The sequence below is a fragment of the Megascapheus bottae genome, chromosome 4 (genome assembly GCF_031878675.1).
Source record: "Megascapheus bottae isolate mThoBot1 chromosome 4, mThoBot2.hap1, whole genome shotgun sequence".
NCBI lineage: Eukaryota > Metazoa > Chordata > Mammalia > Rodentia > Geomyidae > Megascapheus > Megascapheus bottae.
Window position 1 is genome coordinate 82,615,764 of NC_143512.1, and position 24,535 is coordinate 82,640,298.

The 24,535-nt window shown below is 48.2% G+C and overlaps 1 protein-coding gene across 2 annotated transcripts; it reads left to right on the forward strand.

Moving 5' to 3' along the window:
* Positions 1-240: 240 nt before the first annotated feature.
* Positions 241-22,728, forward strand: Nsun2 (NOP2/Sun RNA methyltransferase 2). 2 transcript variants are annotated; one of them, XM_090332149.1, is made up of 19 exons: positions 241-312; positions 857-1,014; positions 1,672-1,776; positions 2,962-3,067; positions 3,477-3,548; positions 4,159-4,243; positions 5,826-6,018; positions 8,174-8,248; positions 9,480-9,610; positions 11,568-11,641; positions 12,011-12,141; positions 12,453-12,549; positions 16,764-16,945; positions 17,221-17,313; positions 18,122-18,257; positions 18,690-18,770; positions 19,024-19,162; positions 20,549-20,588; positions 21,975-22,728. In XM_090332149.1, the coding sequence occupies exons 1-19, from the start codon at positions 256-258 to the stop codon at positions 22,237-22,239; spliced, it is 2,220 nt and encodes a 739-aa protein (XP_090188275.1). In that variant the 5' UTR covers positions 241-255; the 3' UTR covers positions 22,240-22,728. The 2 variants fall into 2 exon arrangements, with proteins under 2 accessions (XP_090188275.1, XP_090188274.1); XM_090332148.1 differs by lacking the exon at positions 241-312 and adding an exon at positions 455-605.
* Positions 22,729-24,535: the final 1,807 nt, after the last annotated feature.

Below are 24,535 nucleotides of genomic sequence, written 5' to 3' on the forward strand. Positions count from 1 at the left end.
CGGGGCGGGGAGCAGAGCGAAGCCCCGCCCACCCTGGGGGCGTGGCCTCGCGCGCAGGTCGGGGAGCCGCAGTCCGGCCACGCCCGCGTGCGTGCAGGCCCCGCCCCGTCGCGCCGGCCACGCCCTCCCCCGAGCCCCGCCCTTCCATGCCTACGTGTGGGCAGCTGACGCCGAGAAGCTGCCGCCAGGTCCTCACTGCGCACGCGCCCTGGCTAAGTCGTCTACCCCATTGCCTGAGTCGACGTGACGAGCGGGATGCTTTGCGTGGCGGAGCTTTTGGGGGTTTCTCCCTGGAATTACTTTCCTTCTAGGGTGAGCCGTATTCTCTTGAGCGGGAATGCTTTCCCGAAGCCTGCGCTGTGGCGTGTGGGGCCACGTTTCTTGACGGCGTCTGCCAGGGCCAGGCCGGTCCTCGCGGGGGCCTCGCCGTCGCGGGCGGAAGTGCTGCGGGAGTCGCGGCCGTGGCAGGCCGGTGTCTACGAGCCGCCGCGTGCGCGGCCGCGTGGGGAATGGGGCGGCGGGCGCGGGGACGGCGGCAGCCGCAGCGGCGGCAGCCCGAGGATGCGGAGGACGGCGCCGAGGGCGGCGGGAAGCGCGGCGACGCGGTAGAGCGGGCGCGGCGGGGCGGCGGGGCCGGGGTCTGAGCCGGGATCGGGGCCGGGGTCGGGGCCGGGCCGGGGTCGGGATCGGGGCCGGGATCCGGGTCGGGGTCCGGGGTCCGGGTCGGGGTCAGGGCCGGGGCCAGGGGCCGGGGTCTGGGGGCCGGGGGCCGGGGTCTGGGGGCCGGGGGCCGGGGTCTGGGGTCTGGGCCGTGGCCGCCGCCTAACGCCCCTCCCCTCACTCTCTCCCCCCACAGGGTTGGGAAGGCGGCTACCCCGAGATCGTCAAGGAGAACCAGCTGTTCGAGCACTACTACCGGGAGCTCAAGATCGTCCCCGAGGGCGAATGGGACCAGTTCATGGCCGCCCTGCGCGAGCCGCTCCCGGCCACGCTGAGGATCACGGGCTACAAAAGGTGGGGGTTCCGGGGGCAACCGAGGGGGCTTGGGGCGTCCGCGGAGGCCGGCGCGGCCGGAAGCCGGGATGGCAGGATCGCACATGCTCCGGCGTGGGGGGGCGCGAGCCCAGCGGGTCCCCTGCCTCCGCCGTCGGGGCGAAGGGCCGGCGAGGTCAGGCGCCAATAGACGACGCGGCAGGTGCATTGGGAGCAGAGGAATTCGTAGTGCACCTCGCTGACCCTTGAGTGGTGTAGGAATAGGGGGCGCATGCACTTTTTTAAAGGAATCTAGTAAAGCAATGTCTAAAGCACTTTCTGTTAAATTCATGTGGGGTTTGTTATAATTAAAACATCTGCAGAACTGAATATGGTTGAGTGTTAAGAGTGCTGGCCCAGCATGCAGTGAAGCTCTGGGTTTGCTTCAACTCCGTGCCACTTATATAAACAGGGAAAGCCAGGAAGTGGCACTGTGATTCAAGTGGTAGAGCGCACAAGAAGCTCAGGGACAAGTGCCCAGACCCCCGAGTTCAAGCCTCAAGGCTAACAAAACAAACAAAAAACTCCTCACCCAACCAAACCAAAAAATACAACATATGTGGACTTGGGAAAGATGGCTGTGCATTGTACATCAGTGGGCAGTGGGAAATTTGCTTGTTTTTTTTTTTTTTCCAACAGCCATGCGAAAGAAATTCTCCATTGTTTGAAGAACAAGTATTTTAAGGAATTGGAGGACCTGGAGGTGGATGGTCAGAAAGTTGAAGTTCCACAGCCCTTAAGTTGGTAAGTTCATCACATTAGCTTCTCTTTGGGATTTTAATATTTGTTCACAGCAGGAGTTAGCTCTTCTTTTCCTTAGTGGTCCAGGGTGTGTCTCTAGGTTCTGTACTGTGCAGGCTTTATTAGGAAATGCCTGGAACGTGTCAGAACAAACTGGAGGTGTCTAGCCCTGAATCAACTTGTTCAAGCTGCTAAACTTAAGTTGTTCCAGCTTCATACTTCAAAGTAACTTTTGAGTTATTGAAAAATTGAAAGGGAAAAATCATAAATATTTTACATGTTGTGAACTGAACAAGTGCTTTCTGGCAGCTTTTGACAAGTGAATGCTCGTATCTTTCATTTTTAGACAATTTTTAGTCATTGTAGACTTTATAACCATGAAGTTTGCTTTTACTGGATTTTGGGTTATCAGGGCCTATGTAAATGTGCACAGAATATGCCTTTTGAATGAATGCTGAGTGGTCACAATATAACTAGTTAGGGTGCTGTTAAGATCAAAGCCAGATATTATTACAGAATGCATATCTGAGGTAGAAAAGTAAATGGTGCCCAATGAGAGAGAGAGAATGTGTATGCTCTACGATGGGCTAGAAAGGAACACTGTAAGAAAATGAATTAAGCATCAGGTTGCTCTTGGCGAGCATTAATTACTTGTCCATCAGAGTGCCATTAGTGGAACAGGATGTCTTCTGGCTGCTGTAGTTTTCATGGTCTGGCACTGCCTGGCAAGTGCCTGCCTAGCCTGAGTTCAACAACTGTAATATTGCCAGAGGTGCACAGTGTCAGGTGTCAGCCCTGTTATTTTCATCTTCATGGCCTGTGCTGTGTGAAGTTGGTCATCCTGGTGAAGTCTCCTGCTGACCTCTCCACCTTAGCAAGGACCAGAGGGCTCTCTGCTCTCTCTCAACATTATGATTTTGGAGTGACGTGGGCAAGAATTTTGTTCAACACTCACAGCTTGCTTGCACTTTATCAGCTGGTGGTCTGGTTAGAACAATTCTGTGGGGCAGGGACACCAATCAGTGTTGCTGACTGCAGTTGAGAGCAGTGTGGCTATGAACAAGAAAAAAAGGAAATTGGGTGTTTCACTTGGCATGTGATCTGTAGAAATAGTAAATTATCAGGAGAGCACTTCAGCACCTACAATCTGTGAGAGTTAGACCTTTTTTTTTTTTTTTTTTTGGTCAGGTATCCTGAAGAACTTGCCTGGCACACAAATTTAAGTCGGAAAATCTTGAGAAAGTCTCCGCAGTTGGAAAAGTTCCATCAATTCCTGGTCAGCGAGACTGAATCTGTAAGTAGGCATCTTTGAGTCTTGCAGCCGTAGACAAGGCGTGCAATCATACTAGTCACTGGGAGAGTGACAGGTGCATCAGACACAAGTAAAGGCCCCTGTGAGTGGATGCACCAGCTCTCATGTCTGACTGCTCTGCTCTGGTGCTCCTTACTCCCTAAGGTATATAAGATTATATATAGATCACCTTCAAGAGATGCTCATTTAGTTCTGTGCTCAGTATCCTGCCTGAATTTCTAACATTCTAATAGTAGATTTCGGTGGGAGGCTTGCTTTTTCATAATGGTTGCCTAGGTAGCATCCATGTTCTACTGTAAACGTCAGTTCTTCTGTTTTGTATAAGAATGGGATGTTTTTCTGTTGCCCAATTGAAATTCTCTGCATTCTTCTCCCTGCTGCTCTGTGGCAGGGGAACATCAGTCGTCAGGAGGCCGTCAGCATGGTCCCGCCCCTGCTGCTCGATGTCCAGCCACATCATAAGGTAGCTGTTGGGGAGAAGGGGGAGGGCTGGGACTCTGTCCGATCTGTCTGTGAACCCAAGCCGACCTTTTCTCCACTCTGGGTAAAGGATGGTGTGTTTTGAATTTTAGATTCTCTTTTGTGCTTTTGTCTGATTTACATTTTGTAGTTCACTCCTTCAGAGTATCAGTTTGTTCAGATTACCACATGGGTTATCCTCAGTGATCTTCATTGGCCAAATAACATTGAAAATCTGAGAGTTTGTTATTTGAGGGCAGAGGGGCAGATCCTAGCGCTCTGTATTTTTGCAGATGGGGAAAGCAAAGCGGAGAGATGTCAGGTAACTGGCCTGAGACTCAAGTGCTGAACTGGAATATGCCTGGCCTTTTAGCATTGCTCTATAACAGTCTTTCACTGATTTCTAGTGCCATTCTGTTCCCATCCCCTAGGATGGAGGGTGGGGATAAAAGGGGCTAGACAGTAGTTATTACGAGATCCTTATAAGTCATATGACATGCTACAGATGCATTCCACGCAGAAGTGTATGTTTAGGTCTTGGAATAGAAATCAGGATATTAATAGGACTAAAAACTGTTCTAAACTAAATCTAGAATATTATTTGTTGTATCTAGATTTTAGATATGTGTGCAGCACCTGGATCAAAGACCACACAGCTAATTGAAATGCTCCACGCAGACATGAATGTCCCCTTTCCAGGTATTCTTTGGTGGGCTACAGACAGGGAGCGATCTTACACACTACTGCAACTGTGACAGCCATGGGCTTTCTACTTATTAAAGGTAGAGCCACTAGAAACAAAAGCTCCTGAGCAAATGCATTCATACTTGGGGAAAACCTTTTCTTTAGAATTTAAAATCAAATGATAGGGTTTCTTTTTTGTTTGTCATGCATACTAACAGATTTCACAGTTTGAGTTTCTAGCAAAAACAAGTTCTGGGCAGGTTTGGACATCCTTTTTAAAAAATTTTCTATTGTCAAGGTGACAAACAGAGGGGTTATGGTTACATAGGTAAGGTAGTAGGTACATTTCTGTTTGAACATTGTTACTCCCGCCTGTATTTTTTGTCAACATCATCCTTTTTTTTTTTTGGTTGGTCATAGGGCTTGAACTCTGGGCCTGGACGCTGTCCCTGAGCTCTTCAGCTCTAGCACTCTACTCCTTGAGCCACAGCACCACTTCCAGCCTTTTCTTTTTCTTTTTTTTTTTGGGGGGGGGGGTCATGGGGTTTGAACTCAGCCTGGGCAATGTCCCTGAGCTCTTCAGCTCAAAGCTACCACCCTATCCTTGAGCAAAGCCCCACTTCCCATTTTCTAGGGGCTAATTGGAGATAGAGTCTCTAGTCCTCTTGTGCTCAGGCTGGCGTTGAACCTGGATCCTCAGATCTCAGCCTTCTTGAGTAGCTAGGATTACAGGTGTGAGCCACTGGTGCCTGGCTATTGACATCTTGAATCTGGAGGTGTGCCACTTCCTTTACAGGTACAGAGAGCTTGCTCCTTATCAGGGGTTCCCATAACATCCATAGTATTTGCTATAGCTGCCTTGCTTCCTTTAAGTCAGTAGACTTGCTTCAGTTTTCTTGGCATGCTTATTAGCTGAGTGGGTTATTTTTTCTTTTTTGAATCATGTATTCCTACATTATTCAGAGATTATATTTTTGCTAGTAAGTGTTTGATATTTTTAATTGTTTTCTGCAAATTAGTCATGAGGAGTCTCCAGATGCCCCAGGAGCATCTTCTCTCCCTTGTTTATGTTTCGCTTCCTGATTATAAATGTTGCTAGGTATGTGGGAAGAATGAGAAACAAGAAGAGGCAGTAGCTAATGAAGTTCCCGCTGGTTGTTTGTTCTGGTGTGGGGAGTGGAGCACCGTGGACCAGGGCTAGTGAAGTTCCCGCTGGTTGTTCTAGTGTGGGGAGTGGAGCACAGAGGACCAGGGCTAGTAGGCACGGTCAAGTGACTCATCCTCAGCCCTTCACTTGTTTGCAGTGCTGGAACTCATGCCAGGTGATTGTGTTGCTTGTTACACCTTGTTCTCATTCACCTACCCAACTGATGGTTGAATCAAGGAAAGGAATCATTAACAAAATAATTGGTACAAATAGTTAATAGATCTTGGGGTGTTCATAGAATCCACATGGAGTTCCCGGTCTCCCCTTTGGGAACCGCATCCATCACTGCAGAGTCCCTGGACCTCTTACCTGCTGACTTAGAGGTTAGATATTTCAGGACATTATCCCATTTTCGCACATCACACCTGACACTACAATTTTACTTTCCAGAGGGATTTGTTATCGCTAATGATGTGGACAACAAGCGCTGCTATCTGCTGGTTCATCAGGCCAAAAGGTTAAGCAGTCCCTGCATCATGGTTGTCAACCATGACGCATCGAGCATCCCTAGACTCACGGTTGACGTGGAGGGAAGGAAGGAGATTCTCTTCTATGATCGGATTTTATGTGACGTCCCTTGCAGGTATTTACACTATTCCGAGGTCAGAAAACCCCACATCCACAAGGAAATCGAATGTAGATGGGAACTGCACATGACCAGATGTGCTTCTCATGACATCACGGGCCTGACCCCGTGCAGACTGGAGGGGTGGGGTGGGTAGTGAAGCAGCTTAGTCCTAAAAAAGGTAGAAAGAGTGTGGGGGGCAAAGGAGGGGGGGACGGGACGGGACACAAGACTCATAAACTACCACAGTGTTCCATTTTAGAATATTACCTGGGACTGTTTTGCATCTTTTCTTCCAATATGTTGAGAGAAAAATGCCATAGAGTAATGCATAATCAAATAGATTTTGGGGGCTAAATTTATTTAGTAGCAAAAGCAATGTACAAGTTAAGACTCTTGAAAAAGTATGTTCATGTACTTCACATTTGAAGTAGCTAGTGATAAATACTTACAGTTGATATATAAAATGCATTCCATAGCATGACTGAATAATGCTCCAACGAGGAAAGACAGTATGAGTACAGACACCTGTGCAGAGGCGCGCAGGCCCTAGGAATTAGAACTTGAGTACCTTGGATGTGGGGCCCAGAGGTCAGAAATGGCATAGATGCTCTTAGCACTGTTGTGAAGAGTGACGGGCACAGACTGAGCATTGCAGCTGGTACCACTGAGGAGCACCGAGTTAAAATAACCTGAAAATCGCTGCTTAAAGAAAGTGTAGACTTAGGTAAAAAAGTTTTAAATGGACTTCCTTAGATATCTTGCAGCATGGTAAGTAGAGTGCAACTCTGCTTGGAGTCAAATACTTTCTTACTCATGTGCTAATACAGTTTTCTTCGGTTACAGATAGCTAATTTACATTTGGGTAATTTTTCCTCTAGGGTGGAAATACCTGTGTTCTTTTTTTTTTTTTTTTTTTGCCAGTCCTGGGCTTGAGCTCAGGGCCTGAGCACTGTCCTTGGACTTTCTCAAGGCTGGAGCTCTACCACTTGAGCCTCAGCACCACTTCCAGCTTTTTTCTATGTATGTGGTACCGAGGAATCGAACCCGGGTCTTCATGCATGCTAGGCAAGCACTTTAACCACTAGGCCAAACTCCCTGCCCCACCTGTGTTCTTTTGATACTAGATGAGCATAAAGCAATCTTATGGGTGGGATCCTGGGGTTCTGACGCACTTTCCACTGAGCCAACCACACCTGCCGCAACAGGCCAGGGCCTCAGGCCCCTTCTATGCTGAGGACCCCTCCCACTACCGTGCATGTGACCAGCCCCTCCCCCCAAATGAAACCGGACAGGAAGCCTGACTGAGTAAACAAAGCTGGGAGTGGACTGTCCACATTGTACAAGATGTACATGGGAGTAGCATCTAGTAATGAAAGTGTGAAAATAATTTCTTTTAGAAAATAATGGAAAGTCAGAAGTGGTTTTGATTATAAAAAAATTTGGGAAAGGGATAAAGTTTAATTGAATTTTCTGTCTAAAAACCTTTGAGTATATATTTATTGTTCATGTAATTATGATTGAAGTGTCTGTTGATCAACTCAAGTTTCTCACTAGTGGTATTCAAGGTATTCTGTCCTAGATCTACAAAGTAGTTTGCTAGTAGAGGTTGAGGGCTCCTAATCTGAACGTGGGAAGTGCTCCAAAGTCTGGAACTTTTCGAATTCTTACCTGATGCCACAAGTAGAAAAATTCCACTTTAAAGTCTTATGGCAGGTTGCAGTGAAAATAATGTTTATCTTCAGGAAATAGGTATGATTTCCATACAAAACCGATATTTCCTATTTAGACTTGGGTCTCCTTCCTCAGATCTGTCATACACGTGTGTACTAAAAAATCTGAAGGAAAGCACAGTCCTAAATACTATGAATAAGATTACAATTATTATACTCTTATTACTATTATTTCTCCAGAGTAGACTAAAGTAATTTTCTAACACCTGAATAGTTTTCTGTTCAGATCCAATACTCTTGAATACAAAGTTGAAGTAGATATAATTAAAAATCTGTCCTGAATACGGACATAAGAAGTTTCTTGATAAGGACTTAGGTTGTTTTCGAATTGGTATTTATAGTGATACTTACAGTGCTGTTCACCTTATGTGGGACATGCCTGTTAAACTTTCGTCATCTACCCTTACAAAACTGCAAGTTGATAAATATCTTCTTCCCAGTGGAGATGGCACCATGAGGAAAAACATCGATGTTTGGAAGAAGTGGAGCACGCTGAACAGCCTGCAGCTGCACGGGTGAGTGAGTGATGGGACAGCCCCTTCTACCTACATGAGACAGGTCACAGGGGTGCAGGGATGGTCAGCTGTGTGGCCAGACTTCTCAGGAGCTTAGTCTCCAAGTGCGTATCTGGGTGACCATTGGTAACCATGAGCGTAGTAGTTTGTTCACATGGCACCTGCAGGCTGCTAGTGTGCACATTAATCCAGAATGCCTTCATGACATGATCATTCCTTCTTTGAGTGTGAGATTTTTACTTAGCATTTTTTGTTGTTGTTGGTTGTGAGACTTGAACACTGGGCCTGGACACTGCCCCTGAGCTTTTCAGCTCAAGGCTACTGCCCTACCCCTTGAGCCACAGCACCTCTGTTGGTTAATTGGAGATGAGAGCCTCACAGACTTTAGAGCGCGGGCTGGCTTTGAACCTTGATCCTCAGATCTCAGCCACCTAAGTAGCTAGGATTACAGGCATGAGCCACCGGCCCCATTCTAAGGTTTTTTTTTTTTTCCTCCCAAACTCTTTAATTTACTTAAAATTGTCACTTCATTTATTGTTTTTTGTTTTTGTTTTTGTTTTTGTTTTTTGCTCCTTTGTGGGGATTGAGCTTGAACTCAGGAACTGTTCCTGAGCTCTTTTGCTCAAGGCTAGTACTGTACCGCTTTAAGCCTTAGTGCCACTTCCGGTTTTCCTGGTGGTTAATTGGAGGTGAGAGTCTCTAGATTTTCCTGCATGGCTTTGTACTGTGATCCTCAGATGTCATCTTCATGAGTATCTTGGATTACAAGCGTGAGGCACTAGCTCCTGGCTTTGTATAGCTGTTTTTAATATCCATTTGGAAATTATTCTGCCTGTAGAACTTTGTATTCTTTAATATGACAAGTCGCATATTTATACACATGAGATTCTGGATAATCTGGCCACAGATAACATTATTACCTTTTGTTTATTAAATTTTTCTTGTGGAGTGATGGCACAGATAAAATTTTAGAAGTATAGATCCAAATTTTATGTAGAAAAATCACATTTATATAAATATGGAGGTTTTTAATAGAGAAATTCTCGTGATGAGTTAAACCTCGCCGGTTTTGCTTTGCTTGTCAGTATATTAACCCGCGGTTTATAAAACAATGCATTCCTGTAGGTGAATGTTCTTCATCAGTGCAGAAGAGCTCGTGTAGCTGTACCTTCCCTTCACCTGCAGGTGTGACAGAGGGTGGGAAGTCTGTGGTAACCTGGGGTTCCATTAGCTTACAGCTGCGGATTGCCACGCGTGGAGCAGAGCAGCTGGCAGAAGGCGGGAGGATGGTGTACTCCACGTGCTCCCTGAACCCCATCGAGGATGAGGCAGTCATAGCGTCCTTGCTGGAGAGGAGCGAAGGTGAGATGCTGAGCCGTGTGCACCTGCAGACCTTTTCCTCAGTGCTTTCGTCCGTGCTGCTCTTAGAGTCACGGCCTCTGCTCACAGATGGCCTCCTGCCGTGGGCTCGGCATATGCCGTGAATTATTTGGGATGCAGGGGCTTTGACGAAGGATGTTTTTTAGTTGTGGCAGGTCATAAAGTGTTTATCATCTTCATCATTTGTTAAGTGTATAGTTGAGTAGTATTGGCCTGACTTATGTTGTACAACCATGATACATTTCCAGATTTACTCTGCAAAAATAATCGCCCTGAGGACCATCCTCTGTCCAGCCGCTGGGACTCCTGCAGCTCTACAGACATGGTTATCTTCTGTGATTTGTTTGTTGTACTTAGCACGGCATCCTCCTGGTTTATTGTGTCAGAATACCAGAACCTCACCTTGCATAAGCTGCTTGTGCTGGCACACAGCTATAGTCCTTTCTGTGTAGGAAGCAGAGGTGGGAGGTTCACAGTGGAAGTCAATCTGGGCAAAGATGTGAGACCTTTTTGGGGGGGGGGGGGGGGAATCCCAAAAAAACGAAAGCAAGAAAGGATAGGACCATGTCATGTCACAGGTGGTAAAACATCTGCCTAACAAATGCGACTCTTTAAAATCAAACCCCAACACCACCCCAAATTGAAAACAAAAGGCCAAACAAAAACACATGAAGAATGTGTTTCACACATGTAGTGTACATGTGTGAAAAGCCAAGATGAACCCCTGCACTGCTGTTCAGCTTAATGTAAGAGTTGTCCATCTGCCTCAAAAAAAAAGAATCTCAGTGGATTCGTAGGCTAAAAACTGCTGTATTTCTGTAATACAGCAATATCAAAGCAAAGAGACAGGTCTTGTTGGTTCTAGGTAGGCAGTTTTTTTTGTCCTGGCATGAGGCCAGGTCTGGTTGTGCATGACATAGGAGCTGTCATTCTGTGTTGCCTAAGTACTCTGTGATTATCCTTCTGTTTGATGCTCACAGCTGCTATCAAAAGCTAGGTCTTTCCCATCTAGGAAGATTCTTCTCACCATTGGGCCCACCTTCATTCATGGTTTATGCCCATTTGTGCTTGGCATGCTTTCCTCTCAGAGCTCTTGCAGTTCACTTCCTCTTTGCTTACACGTGAGCTGTTTTCCATTCGCATTTCTTATTACAGGACTGCTTTTGCCTGGCTGTTGGGTAGCCAGGTTCTCTTGCCCCAGCCTTTGAAGGACTGGCCTAGACAAGAGTACTTCGCCTGGGAGCTGAGAATTCAAGCTCTATTTGATCTCTGTCTGTCCCTTGGGCAGTAGGTGGGAAGGAGGATTCTGAAACTCTGGGGAGGTGGGTGAGTGACCAGTCTCCTCCATAGTGCATCTGAAGTAAACAAGAACAATGGGGAAGGGAAGTCCCTTGGGACTGAGTTGCAGCCTTAGCGCGTCTGAGGGGTGAGCAGCCACTGCAGAGTTTGAATGACCTTGTCTGCTGTGGCTTCTTGGAGGCCTTCCTCATTGTCTGGATTGTTCCTCTGCATTTGTGATCTAACTGCTGGTTTCTGAGTGAATGTTTAAGAGTTTTTAGAGTTCCAGTTTTTAGGGTATATCTGGCTTGAAGACCTCTTTGTGCAACCCCTTGCAGCTAGCTGCATGTGGTGTCACCTGCAGACCCTGGAGGCCACGGTGTGTTCAATGCTGTGGTCACTGCATTTTGAAAGGTGACCTCACTGTGCTCTGGTGGGAAGTTCCGGCAAACCCACAGCCCAGGTTTTACACTTTGCATCCACTTCCTGTCCCACTGCAGCTTCAAGCTGCCCCTGACCCACTTTTGGTCAATGAGCTTGCCTTCCCTGGACACCGCCTGTGAATGGAGTCACCACGTGTGATCTTCTGCGCCTGGTTTCTTCACTGAGCATAATGGGCGTGCTGTGTTTAGGGGATCTTCTCCTCTTGTTTTCCATGTAGGTGCCCTAGAGCTCGCTGATGTGTCTGGTGAATTGCCAGGATTGAAGTGGATGCCTGGAGTCAGTCAGTGGAAGGTAACCCTGCTATGAGGACTCGGATTTAAGTGAGCAAGGATGGTAGGACAGGCAGAAGAGCTAGGAAAAGTAGAAAGCATTGGTGTTGGATAACAGGAATCAATACATCCTCAGGTTGTACAGCTCTGAATCCATTTGCAAATGATATTTAATCACAGGTGGTATGATTCTACCAGCTTTCCTCTTGGTGGGACATCATCTGGCCTTGAATTCCTTCTGTGGAAGCCAGCGTTGGTGTTGGTTTTCCTGTCCGCACTATTCGACTGTATTTTTTTGTGCTCTGGGATTCAGCTTTATTCTCCATGTGCTTGGGGAGACTCCTTGGCCCCTTGGTGTGCCGAGCAGTGGTGGCTGTGCTCTTGTGTGCAGGTCATGACCAGAGATGGGCAGTGGTTTGCCGACTGGGATGAGGTCCCCCACAGTCGGCATACTCAAATCCGACCTACCATGTTCCCGCCGAAGGACCCTGAGAAGTTGCAGGCCATGCACCTGGAGCGGTGGTCAGTTTGTGGGAAAGCAGGGCTTGGGGAGGGGCTGGGAGTTCAGTGCCTGCGGTCGTTCCCTTGTGTGGAACCCTCCTTTGCAGCTGCTAAGATGCCCTTGCTGCCTGTTAGTGACTGGCATAATACTTGTCAACTGGGGAATTGGTTAGAGCTTTGGCAACATGAACTTGAGGTTTTTATATAATTTCATGTGTGTTACTTGTACAGATGGGTTTCGTTCCATTTCTGTAATGCATACAACAGAATCATGTACATTTCCCGGCTCTAGTAACCTTTCCTTTCTCCTTTCTTACCTCCTTTGTGTCCAGCCTTAGAATATTACCCCATCATCAGAACACCGGGGGGTTCTTCGTGGCAGTACTGGTCAAAAAAGCTTCCATGCCGTGGAACAAACGGCAACCAAAGGTAACGGCTTTTTTCCAAGAACGTGACATTGGCTCTTTGTGCACATTTGAGACAGGGATTTAGCTTCAGTGGACGATGGATAGGAGCAGCAAGTTGGGGTTGAGAGGGGAGGACTAGGCCTGAGCCGAGGGGATCGCCTCTGAATTCCAGGTTTCTCGAAAGCCTACCTCTGTCTTATTTTGGGGCATGCATTCTGCCCATGTCTGAATCCAGTCATTTAACAGCGGTGGAAAAAATATAGAAACCGCTGTGGGACTGGAGGTATGGTCCAAGTGCTAGAGCCCTGGCCTCGTGTCCTGAATGGGCGTCACACAGAACTGCCCCGAGACTAGGAATTTGGAGCTCCTATCTGTGCCATGTTTCCTCCTCCATGCTCCCTAAGCTGGGTGCCACAAGGCAGCCTCACAGCCCCACTTAATTGTGCCTGTGTCTGTCCACACTTGTTATTTCATGACCATCCCATAATGACAGGTGGTGTCTTAGAATCAGGTGAGAAACCTGTATTTCTTGAAGATCCACGCTTGGAAATTAGGGCACATGCCGTGAAGACTCGGAAAAGCAGGAAGGAACTGTTTCCTCAGTGCTTCAGCACCTCCTTGGCACAGGCGGTCCTAGTTAGCTTTATGTCCTGCTTCTGCTTCTGTCTGGTGGATGTGGAACTTCACAGTTTTTGTAGCAGGTTGGATAGGGCCTCACGTTGAGTCTGCAAAGCATTCTTGAGATTTTCTTTTTTTGCTGGTACTAAGGTTTAAACTCTGAACCTTGCTCTGGTTCTACTGATTGAGACATACACTCAGCTCTTTGGCTATAGGTTACTTCTCATATTTTTGTCCAGAACTAACCTCCAATTTTTCCCCCCCAGTCCTGGCCTTGAGCTCAGGGCCTGAGCACTGGCCTTGGGCTTTCTTAAAGCTAGAGCTCTACCACTCAAGTCGCAGTACTACTTCTGGCTTTTTCTATGTGTGTGATACTGAGGAATCGAACCTGGATCTTTGTGCATGCTAGGCAAGCACTCTACCACAAGGCCAAACTCCCGGCCCCTCCGACCTCCAAATTCTATTTGTGCCAATGCCTGCTGTGTCACTGCAGTGATAGGCGCACACCACAACACCAAGTTTGTTAGCTGAGGTAAAGAAGCTGACTAACTTTTTGCCTGGCCTGGTTTTGAATCACAGTGCCCCTTAATTTCAGCACCTGCCAAATAGCTGTGACTATCTACACAGCTTACACAACTCAAAGTGTTTGCAACTCGTTGGTATAACGCTGTGAGTGTGTAGCACTGTGCTTCTACTCGAAAGAGGATACCAGCCACGTGCATAATACCAGCCACAGTGCCCGGTGGCTTCAGTTAAAGAAGTGACATTAGTTTTACTGTTGTAGTTTTACTGTTGCAGTTGACAAAGTATATGCAAAAGTTTGGTGGTGATCAGTGTTAATACTGTGGTTTTTTTGTTTATGTGTGTGTGTCCATGTGTGTCCATCCCTCCATCTCTCCATCTGTTTATCTATCCTAGGGCTTGAATGCAAGGCTTGGGTGCTATCCTTGAACTTTCTTGCTTGAGGCTAGTGCTCTCACCATATGAGCCACAGCTGTGCTTGCAGCTTTTTTGTGGTTAATTGGAGTTGAGTATCTCATGGATTTTCCCGCTGAGCTGGCTTTGAATTGTGATCTTCTCAGCCTCTTGAGTAGCTAAGAGTGCAGGTGGGAGCCAGTGGAGCCAGCACTCATGCGGTGTCTCAACAATAACCTGCACTTGAGCACTTAGATGATCTCTTGGTGCTGGAGTTGAACCCCCTGTACTCTCGCATTCCAGCCTGCACGCTCGCTCTCACCCGGCTGTTACCACTTTCCCGGTGGCAGTGCTTTTAGCAAGTGTAATAGGACCTGTGCACTAGTGGCCTGTGCAGTGCTCACTGTCCGTAGCCAGCCTGGCTCCCGGGCTGCCCAGCGGAGGTTTGGATTCAGCTCTGCAGGGCTCTCTCTTGACTGCACCTGATGGATGCCTCCTGGACATGCTGTCACACTGCTCCCTGTGTGGTTGGGTTGTAACTTCTTCAGTTTGCCCTGTGTTCTCAGCAGAACACAGTGTGCTGTAACTTGTTAATTAGGCTGTGGTTTTAGGCTGTGCCATGCGAGGTAGGGACATTGTTCGCTAGTTGAAATCAATGGGAGGCCACGCCAACTGCAGGAATAGACTTAAGCCTTTCACGAGGCTCCGAGCTGTAATCTCCTTGGCGGTGACGAGGCTGGAATAAAAAGGAGGGTACCCAGAGCCTCATCACCTTGTCTGGGATGTGGGATGCTCTGGAAGGCAAGTCACCGCTGCCTAGACTTTCTTATCTTTTGTGGATCATGGGGCTTGAACTGGGCCTGGGCGTTGTCCCTGAGCTCTTCAGCTCAAGGCTACCGCCTTAACTTGGAGCCAAGCCCCACTTCCCATTTTCTAGATGTTAATTGGAAATAAGAGTCTGAGGTCATCCTTTTGTTCCCTGGGCTGGCTTTGAACCTGCATCCTCAGATCTCAGCCTCCTGAGTAGCTAGGATTATAGATGTGAGCCTCAGTGTCTGGCTGGTAGGTAGATTTTTTTTTTTTTTAGTTGTATCATAGTTTATTTATCAACTCTCTTACTATTAAATGTTCAGTTAGGTTATTTATTTATGCAACTATAATTTTAAAGGAGCAATTTCAGATTTACCAAAAGTATCAGAAACAATAAAGAGAGTTCTTATATATACCTATGCAGCCCTCTGGTGTTTGCATCTTATATTTACATTTGCTGAAATTCAAAATCCACTATTGGCACAGTACTGTTGTAACTAAATTTTAATCATTCTTTGAAGTTCACCGTTTTTTCCATCAATGTCCTTTTTCTGTTCTAGGATCCAATCCAGGTTACACATTACTTAATTGTCATATCTCTTCATTCTTCTCTGGTCTGTGCCAATTTTTAATAGCTCCTTGTTTTTCATGATTTTGACAATCTTGAGAAGTATTGGTGCATGTCCCAATCACATTGTAATAGGCAGATTGTGATAGTCACGCAACATCACTGGTGGTGCCACTTGGAATCATAGTGTTTGCTAGGATCCTTTACCAAACAGTTTCCCCATTGTTCTTCTCTTCTTTGAAATCAGGTGAATAAATATAGCTTGAACTTAATGATAGTGGCCTGGGACAAAGTGAAGGTGCAAAGCAATACCTTTTGGGAATAGTATTTTATATAAATTATTTGACATAATAATCTTCCACAAGGGTGCCTTGTATCTTCTAACTTCACCCTACCTTCCAGTTAATATTAGTATAAACTCAGATTTATACTACACTTTGGTTTTTAATGTAATACTTGTTTTGCTGCTCAAATTGTTATAGTTTAAGTCATTTAAAGTTCCATTTTTTATTTTATTTTATTTTATTGTCAGTCCTGGCCTTGAGCTCAGGGCCTGAGCACTGTCCTTGGACTTTCTCAAGGCTAGAGCTCTACCACTTGAGCCTCAGCACCATTTCCGGCTTTTTTCTATGTATATGGTACCAAGGAATTGAACCCGGGTCTTTGTGCATGCTAGGCAAGCATTCTACCACGAGGCCAAACTCCTGGCCTCGGTAGGTAGATTTTTAACATCAATAAAACATTTTGAGCCCTTCTTTCCTAGGAAGTTACTTGGGCCCCAGGGTCATCTGGAACTGGTCTCACATCTCTTTCATACCTTCCCACCTCAGCACTAGCAAGAAAACACATGTGACATGCAGAGCCTCAGAACAAGCTTGGTGCCGTGTTACACAGCCAATGGGTGGGGGGAAATGCACGTGCTGATGAATGGAAGGTCTGGAAAGCCGTGAGTGTGCAACATGTGAAAGGACAGAAGGCAGGCGGGCATGCTTGGTTTCTGACTCCAGCCTGATCGTGTGGGGCTGGTGTTTACCGTTTGCCTGCCCACCACTTTCTCTTACAGCAAATGTACATTAAGCATTTTAAATGAGAATAGGCACCATGCACTACTATTTAGAGAGGACCACATGTTTTGTTGTTTTCACAAAACTGCCCACAACTTCTGTTTTAAGAGCAAATAGATTTAAAGTGATCGTTTTGGACAAAACCACGCTGTTATTGTCTTATCCGTTGCTCTAGAGAAATACAGATGATATTGTGAATGCTATGGTTTTGATACTCATTCAGCAGCAGAGAGTAAATTACTCCTTGTTCTCTTTTGCCAGGTTCAGGGCAGAGCTGCAGAAACCAGAGAAACCTCACAGTCAGGCCCTGCAACTCCCACAGAGGAAAAACTGTCAGACCCTTGTGAGCTGCAAAACCAGACAGTGACTGGAACTGGTGACACAGAAGTCACTGAGACACCTGTGAGCTTAGAGAATGAGAATAAGAAAGATGGCGTGTGTGGGTAAGGCGATGGGGGTCTCACAGTCCTATGAAGTTAAATGGGACCAGAGTCTTTGCTGCAGTGGTTTTGGGTGGGGTTTAGGATGTGGCACCTGTGGAATAATGGCCTGAGGGGTGGTTGCCTGCTGCGCCCTGAGTGCAGGTTAGAAGGGCCCACATTAGCTTTGTGTGCAGGGCCCCTGTGGAGCCTCCAGGACAGAGCATTGTGTGTGTGGGGGGGATGGGTCATTTGGGAACTGACTTCTAACCACATACTGCATTCTTACCCCCTTGTAGACCTCCCCCATCAAAGAAAATGAAGTTATTTGGATTTAAAGAAGATCCATTTGTATTTATTCCTGAAGATGACCCGTTATTTCCACCTATTGAGTAAGAATTAATTCAATCTCATTGTTAAACATTTACTGTAGAGAAAGAAATGTACAACTATTTGCATTTGACTGATAACTAGCTTTGTGTGGCTGCTTTTCCTTCTTCATTCCTGCGCTTTGAACTAAGGAAGGGCCTTTTGCCAGGCTGCTACTCTATTACTTGAACCATATCTCCGGCTCTACCTTTTTGCTGGTTATTTTAGAAATGGAATCTGTTGAATCAAGAGCCTCTAGGTCTCAGTCTTTTGACTAGCCAGGATTATAGGTGTGAACTATTGTAACAGCTTGTTTCTCTTTTAACTATATTTTAGAGCTGGGGGAGGTTGAGGGGTTGATTTCCCAATCTTTCAGATTAAAAGGAAAGGAAAAGTAGAGGGAGATAGAAAACTTGTCAGTGTGGTTCCAGATGGTGGTGAGCCTGAATGGAGCTCACTGAACCTAGAGTATAGAGAGAGACAGTGGCCGATCTGGTTCTTATCTAAGAATGAAGAGGAGTCTGGGTAGCATTGGCAGTTCAGACAAGCACAGAGGGAATAGTCAGGGTGGGTCTCACGCGTGTGTGTTCATTAAGCGGTCACCTTTAGGATAGGTGGGTTTTTACTTACGTTTGTAAGCGATTCTTTTGAGTGAGGTGGCGTCGCCTCTCTCGGGCCCTGGGCCCTGGAGTGTCGTGGAGAGAGAAGCTGTCTCCTGGGTGGAATGGGTAAGGTCTGGCAGGAGTGCTCTGGAGCATCTGCTGTTGGAGACAAATGAGTCGACACACCGCTGGTTGGTTTTGGACTGAAGCAGCATGATTGCTTTTGCAGGAAGTTTTATGCTTTGGACCCCTCATTCCCGAGGATGAATCTGTTAACTCGAACCACGGAGGGGAAGAAGAGGCAGCTCTACATGGTTTCCAAGGAGCTGCGCAACGTGCTGTTGAATAACAGTGAGAAGATGAAGGTGCGGTGCGGGCTGTGTGCTGCTTCTCTGCTCGCCGGCGGCCAGGCCCGCACCTGCAGAGGCACAGTGGTGGCCGTGCCAGCTCTCCCCAGGGCCCGCCTGCCTTCTGTCCTTTCGCATGTTGCACACTCACAGCTTTCCAGACCTTTCATTCATCAGCACGTGCATTTCCCCCCGCCCATTGGCTGTGTAACACAGCACCAAGCTTGTTCTGAGGCTCTGCATGCCACATGTATTTTCTTGCTAGTGCTGAGACCTGATCCAACTTGCTCACTGTCCCCTTTCTGGGTTGTCAGGGCCATGTGACACGGCAGTTCCTTGCCCGTCTCTTCTTTTCTCTCCATCCAGTCTAGCTTGCCCCTGGCTGTACCAACAGGGTTTGTTCTAGTGGTGGTCCTGACTTGGTGTGTCCTCTTGTTTTCCTGCTGGCAGGTTATTAACACAGGGATAAAAGTTTGGTGTCGAAATAACAGTGGTGAAGAGTTCGACTGTGCCTTCCGGCTGGCCCAGGAGGTAATTTTGAAAGACTAGAGATGCTCCAGTGTGAGTTAATGGGCAAAGGTAAAGGGCTCTCTAGCCAGCCAGCGCCGTCTACAGGCTGTGCTCTTGGATGCTTGCGGGCTGCTGAGCTCCTTGGCGTGTGACTCCTCTGGGGGCTTGCCCAGGGGTGGGCTGTGGTGAGGGCAGCACACCAGGAGAGAGAGGAAGCTCTGGCAGGGTGGGTGCTTATCCCGATGACATCATAGTGCTCTTCCCATTCTCACAGGGAATATATACATTGTATCCATTCATTAACTCAAGAATTATTACTATATCAATGGAAGATGTCAAGATACTGTTGACCCAGGAAAATCCCTTTTTTAGAAAGCTTAGCAGTGAGACATACAGTCAAGCGAAGGACCTGGGTAAGTCGTTTGAATTGTGTGTGCAGTCCTGCTCTTGGAGGTATTTTTCTGATCCACGTATTTCAATGCTATTAGCTGTACCATACCCGTGCATTCCACATTAGATCAGCCAGGCATGGATTAGGAATGTTCACGGAAAGAATGACTCCTCTGTCAGTGCTCCTGAGAGTGTGGTGTAACCACTGTTTGTGTAGCTACGGAGAGGTGCGCTGTGTTCTGTGCCCTGTGGGAAGGGCATGCATGTCCCCGAATCCATGCCCCACTGTGCACTGAGGGACGACGGCTGCTCGGTGTTCTTGGTACACCAGATGACTACAGACACCTCCCCTGTGGCACTGGCCTCTGGTGCCACCCAGCACTCCTGTCCCTCGGTAGACCTGGCCCAGGTGCAGACAGGTCTCGGGAACTCGGTCTCAGCTGTGGATGGCACAGGAGACCGAGTCACAAGGTAGGATTCGCATGACACTTTCCCTAACTTCATGAATGGTGGCTGTACAAGCTGACCTTACACTGTGGTAGTCATTTCTCTCACTTTGTGGTAGCCACAACCTGCAGAGTACAAACAGCCAAACCTGTTTTTAAGTCTAGTGTCTACTTGTGCAAGAAGAGATTAGTTTGAAGGATAAAGATAAGGGAGTTATGTAAACTTTATATGTGTGTGTGTGTGTGTGTGTATGGGTTACATTATATTCACCAGATAGAAGGTGCATTACAAACATTGCTACGCCTTCTCCTCACGTTTTTGTCCCCATTTTCTTCCCTGCACCCCCTCCCTAAACTTGTCTTTTTGTTTAATCTTGCATTAGGAATTACAGTATTCTTTTGATAACTTTTTTTTTTTTTTTTTGCCAGTCCTGGGATATGATCTCAGGGTTTGGGCAGTGGTCCTAAGCCACTTTGTACTCAAGGCTAGCACTCTACCACTGGAGCCACAGCACTGTTTCTGGCTTTTTCTGGGTAGTTTACTAGAGGTCAGGGAATCCTGCACTTCTGCCCAGGCTGGCTATATACGGTGATCCTAAGCCTTCTGAGTAGCTGAGATTACAGGCATGAGCCACATTTTTTACTTGTCATTTTATGCCTGTCGAGGAGCTGGAGGCTTAGTTTATTTCATGTTGAATTTTGAGGTTTATCCCGTAGTCTGTCCCTGACCGCCTTCTGAGGATCTTGTTACCAGCCTGGAGTGGGGGTAGGTGCTCCGAGGTGGCTCCCTCAGGCCTCTGCCTGGAGATGTTGCTCTTCACTAGGGCTCATGCCTTTACTCCTGTTTTGATTCCTGAGACTCAAACAATAGATTTGTTCTCTTTATGGTAAACAGCACATCGTGTACCCAGCTCTGGTGTCCACCAGCTGAGTCACTTGACAGATTGTCCCTTTCTCTTCCAGCCAAGGGAAGTGTCGTGCTGAAATATGAACCGGATTCTGCGTAAGTTGTCCACACCTTACCATTGGCCATGTTGTATACTGTCCTTGTGGGTGAGCAGATTGGTGACCTCACAGTGGTGGAATGTTCCGCTGAAAGGAGGCTCATGAAAACTTCACAGCTAGCATGTTGTTGTACACGGTTATAGAAGCACTTTTTACAGAGCAGTCAGTTCAGGCAAATAGATTTGTATTTGAACAGAATAAGATGTACAGTTCTTGCTTTCTGATGCTAATTCTGGACAGTGCTGAGCAGTCACTGGACAGGAGGTTGAGTGGATCTGTTCCAGGGCTGAAGAAGCAGAGGCCGAGGGCTTGAGTTCAAGTCTGTGGTGGCCACAGGCCACTGTTCGGCTGCTCACAGTGTTGCTCGGGTCACAGGGGGACTTCCTGGGATTGGCAGTACTTGTCATATTGGACAGGAGGACCAGGTTAGGTCACCTGCCTGGAGCTAGCCAGTGGCAGGATCAAGCCCCACCTCTAGCAGCTCAACTGCCTCTTTGTAAAGTAAAAATAAAAATCCATCTGTAAAGGGAGGATGTGCCGTGCGGCCTGGGCCTGCTCTGGGCTGGGAAGTTAGTGTTAGGGCAGGGATCTGCAGGGGGAGAAGCACGAGAGCTGGCATGGGAATCGGCCCTGGTGCAGCGCTGGTGTACACACTGGCAGTGGTTGAGGAGAACTAACAGGCCAGCTGGGAGGCGGGTACGGCCCTCGTAGGGTTGGCCCTTGGTAGTGCCGTGCAGACGCCCCACGTGGACTCGTGAAGACGGCTGCTGGTTGTCGAGCCGAGCTGCTGTCATTCACTGAACTAGGGGTGGAGGGAGGAAGGAACACATTCCCCGCGAAATGCCTGAATGTCCCCGCAGGTGGGCTCAGGCTTGGCAGCCGGAGGAGGTGCTACCAACCCGTGGAAAAGCAACTCCAGGCCAGCCCGTGGGGATGCGATCAGGCCTGTGAGAGGAGATGCGGCGATGGGGGTGGACACGGGGCTTTCACCCGTGTGTTCTGGAGTGCTCTGCCTCCCGAGTGGAGCATCAGCCAGGACGTCCCACGGTGGGCCCGGAGACCACCGCTGCATAGACGTGTGTGTGTGTGTGTGTGTGTGTGTGTGTGTGTGTGTGACACCACGACGCCATGGGGTGAGCTGTGAGGGCACCAGAAGGAAACTCCTTGCCCTAGGCTTGGCCACAAGTATAAATAGCAGCACTAGTGGTGTGTGAGGTCTGCAGGCGTGGACTCTTTTTCTCTCTCTCTTTCTCTGTCTCCCTCTCACACACACACACACGCTAGGGTTCCCCCCCCCCCCCCAGTAATTTGGGGGAGGTTTGTAAGTGCACATCTGTGGTTTCTGGATCCAGCAGTGTTCCTTACCCACTTGCCTTGCTTGCAGGAATCCAGATGCCCTTCAGTGCCCCATTGTGCTGTGTGGGTGGCGGGGAAAGGCCTCCATTCGAACTTTTGTGCCCAAGAACGAGCGGCTCCATTACCTCCGGATGATGGGTCTGGAGGCGCTGGGAGAGAAGAAGGAGGAGCTCGTTCTCACCAGTGAGAACGTGGACGACTCTCTGCAGCCGGAGGACCAGGGAGGCGCCGAACCCCAAGCAGAGCCTGACCCTGCAGTCTGTGACGCAGTGGCGGCCGAGCTGCCCCGGTGAGCACGAGGCCCGCTGAGCTGGCCGCGTCCCTTGGTGTTGAATGCCAAGTCCGGAGCCACCTCTGAACAGTGAGGTACGGTTCTAAAGCCTGGAAGTGGCTGTGAGGCTGGGAGCGGTGGAGCTGTCTCCAGCTGAAGACAGGAAACGTTTTCTAACATCCTGCGGGGGCAGAAAGCCTTTGCCCTTGCAGGACTCCCGGGTCCCTTTGCTCCATCCTGGTCCCTGTGTCGTCTGGGAGGAGTTCTCAGCTCCTCATGCTCGGCCCTGCCGCCACATTCCTGATGCTTGTGGTACACAGCCGTGCGTCGACGTCGTGTGGGGGCCTCCGGTGACTTCTGTGCCTTCTGTTGTGGGGTGGAGTAAACGTCCCCGGGCTTGCACTCTGTCGAGAACTGTGGTGCCCGCCGTGGGGGCGTGTGCTTTTCTTCAGGGGTGCTCTTGACTGTAGTGGGCATCCTTGGGCATCTCAATAAAGAGCTCTTCATGATAGTGTGTCTCCTTTGCTTCCTGTGAAGCAGACTGAAGGGAAGTGGAGGCCCCCAGCCTGTGTGTCTTGCCTGGACCGGGGCCTGCATTCGGGGCTGCTGTCCGTGTCGCTTAGTGACACAGACCCACTGTGGCAGTCCCCAGACCGGGTTCAGACAGAGAGCAGTTGCTCTGTGGGCCAGGCCCTGCCCTTCTGGAGGGGTTGCTGTGCCTGTGACAACAAGCCTGGCGTTGATGGCTCACGCCTATCACCCTAACGGTTTAGGAGGCTGAGATCTGAGGATCACAGTTTAAGCCTGGCCCAAGCAGAAACAACAGACTCCTCTCCAGTTAACCACCAAGAGGCAAGAAATGTCCCTGTCTGCTCCCCAGGGGCGGCTGTGGCTGGACCTTGCATCAGCTGCCCTGTCCCCACTCCCATCACTGCCTCTCCGCCTGGCTGTGCTTCTCCAGGGCTGGAATTCTTGCAAGCTTGCTATGGCAACTGCTTGCTTGACTGAGGTGGAGTCCTCCATAGCTTTTCTCCTGGGTTAGCCTCCAACGTTGACCTTCCTACCTTCCTGATCTCCATCTCTGATGGCTCGAAGGCTGCTCTTTAGCCAGTGTAGACTGACACCATTAAGCAACAAATAAGCAATCATGAAAGGTCCACACCTCTGTCCTCCACTGCCCTCTCCTTCGGGGCTGGGTTCTGCAGGAAGCCATCGGTGAGCACTGTGTACTGAGCATCGTGCTGAGCTCTTAATTCCTTATCATGTTATGTAGCACTTGTGCAGGGAAAGCCCAGCCTGAGAAATGACTGACAGGACTCCGCCCTCCAGACCTACCTTACTGTGAGCCCAAGAAGGTGTGGTGTTTTAAGATCACTCGTGTTTTACCCAGAGATGCAGAGTGGGCTGTGGTCACCTGCAGAGATGCAGAGGGGCTGTGGAGGAGTGGGGTAAGGTGGGTGGAGTTGGGGAGATAAAGGGACTCCCTGGCTTTGTGTGACAGCACTTACCTCTTGGGCTCATCCTCTGGTTGCTAGACGTGGCTCTTTTCCATGTCCCATGGAGCTGAGAGGATAGACATAGAGACAGTGGACTGAGACAGCAAGTTTTCTGCATTAGTTATATTTACAGTATGTATATGTAGTTGAGGAGGGGTGTGGATTTAATGTCCACTGCCTTTTACAAACTTGTGGGGGGGAAGGCTTTAAAAGAATTGGCCTGCAATTCAGAAACATGAAAAGATGCATAGATTCAATGACATAAGAATTTCCTGTATAAAATAAAAGCTCATAAAGTGAAGACAGAGACAAATTAAATAACGTGTTACATCAAGGGGCTAAGTTCCTTCATAAATACACAGAAGCCACCAAAAGGCAAAATCTGTCAATATTAACAGCCAGTAAATGTGGGTGAATCTGCTTGGTCTGAAATGGTAGAGAATGCCAGTATAAGTAATTAGGTTTTGTCATGTTGTGTTGGCTACGCACTCGATGACTTTTTTTTGCTAGTTGTGGTGCTAGAACTCAGGGCCTGAGCACTGTCCTTGGACTTTCTCAAGGCTAGAGCTCTGCCACTTGAGCCACTTCACCACTTCCAGCTTTTTTCTATGTATGTGGCACTGAGGAATCGAACCTGGGTCTTCATGCATGCTAAGCAAGCATTCTATCACTAGGCCAAACTCCCGGCCCTCGATGACTTTTTTGCATATTGACTAAACCTCTGTGTAGGCATTTGACAATTGTCAAATGTGCTCATACCCTTGAGTTTAGAAGTTGTACTTGCAGGAAGTTATCAGCACTTATTTTTGGAGAGTGTGAGCA

Bases quoted from the DNA above. Each gene is read 5' to 3' on its own strand.
- Nsun2 (XM_090332148.1), top strand. From the start codon at position 510: ATGGGGCGGCGGGCGCGGGGACGGCGGCAGCCGCAGCGGCGGCAGCCC. The intron at 16,946-17,220 runs GTAAGGCGATGG...ACCCCCTTGTAG, and splicing joins AAGAAAGATGGCGTGTGTGG to ACCTCCCCCATCAAAGAAAA. The intron at 18,771-19,023 runs GTAATTTTGAAA...CCATTCTCACAG, and splicing joins CCTTCCGGCTGGCCCAGGAG to GGAATATATACATTGTATCC.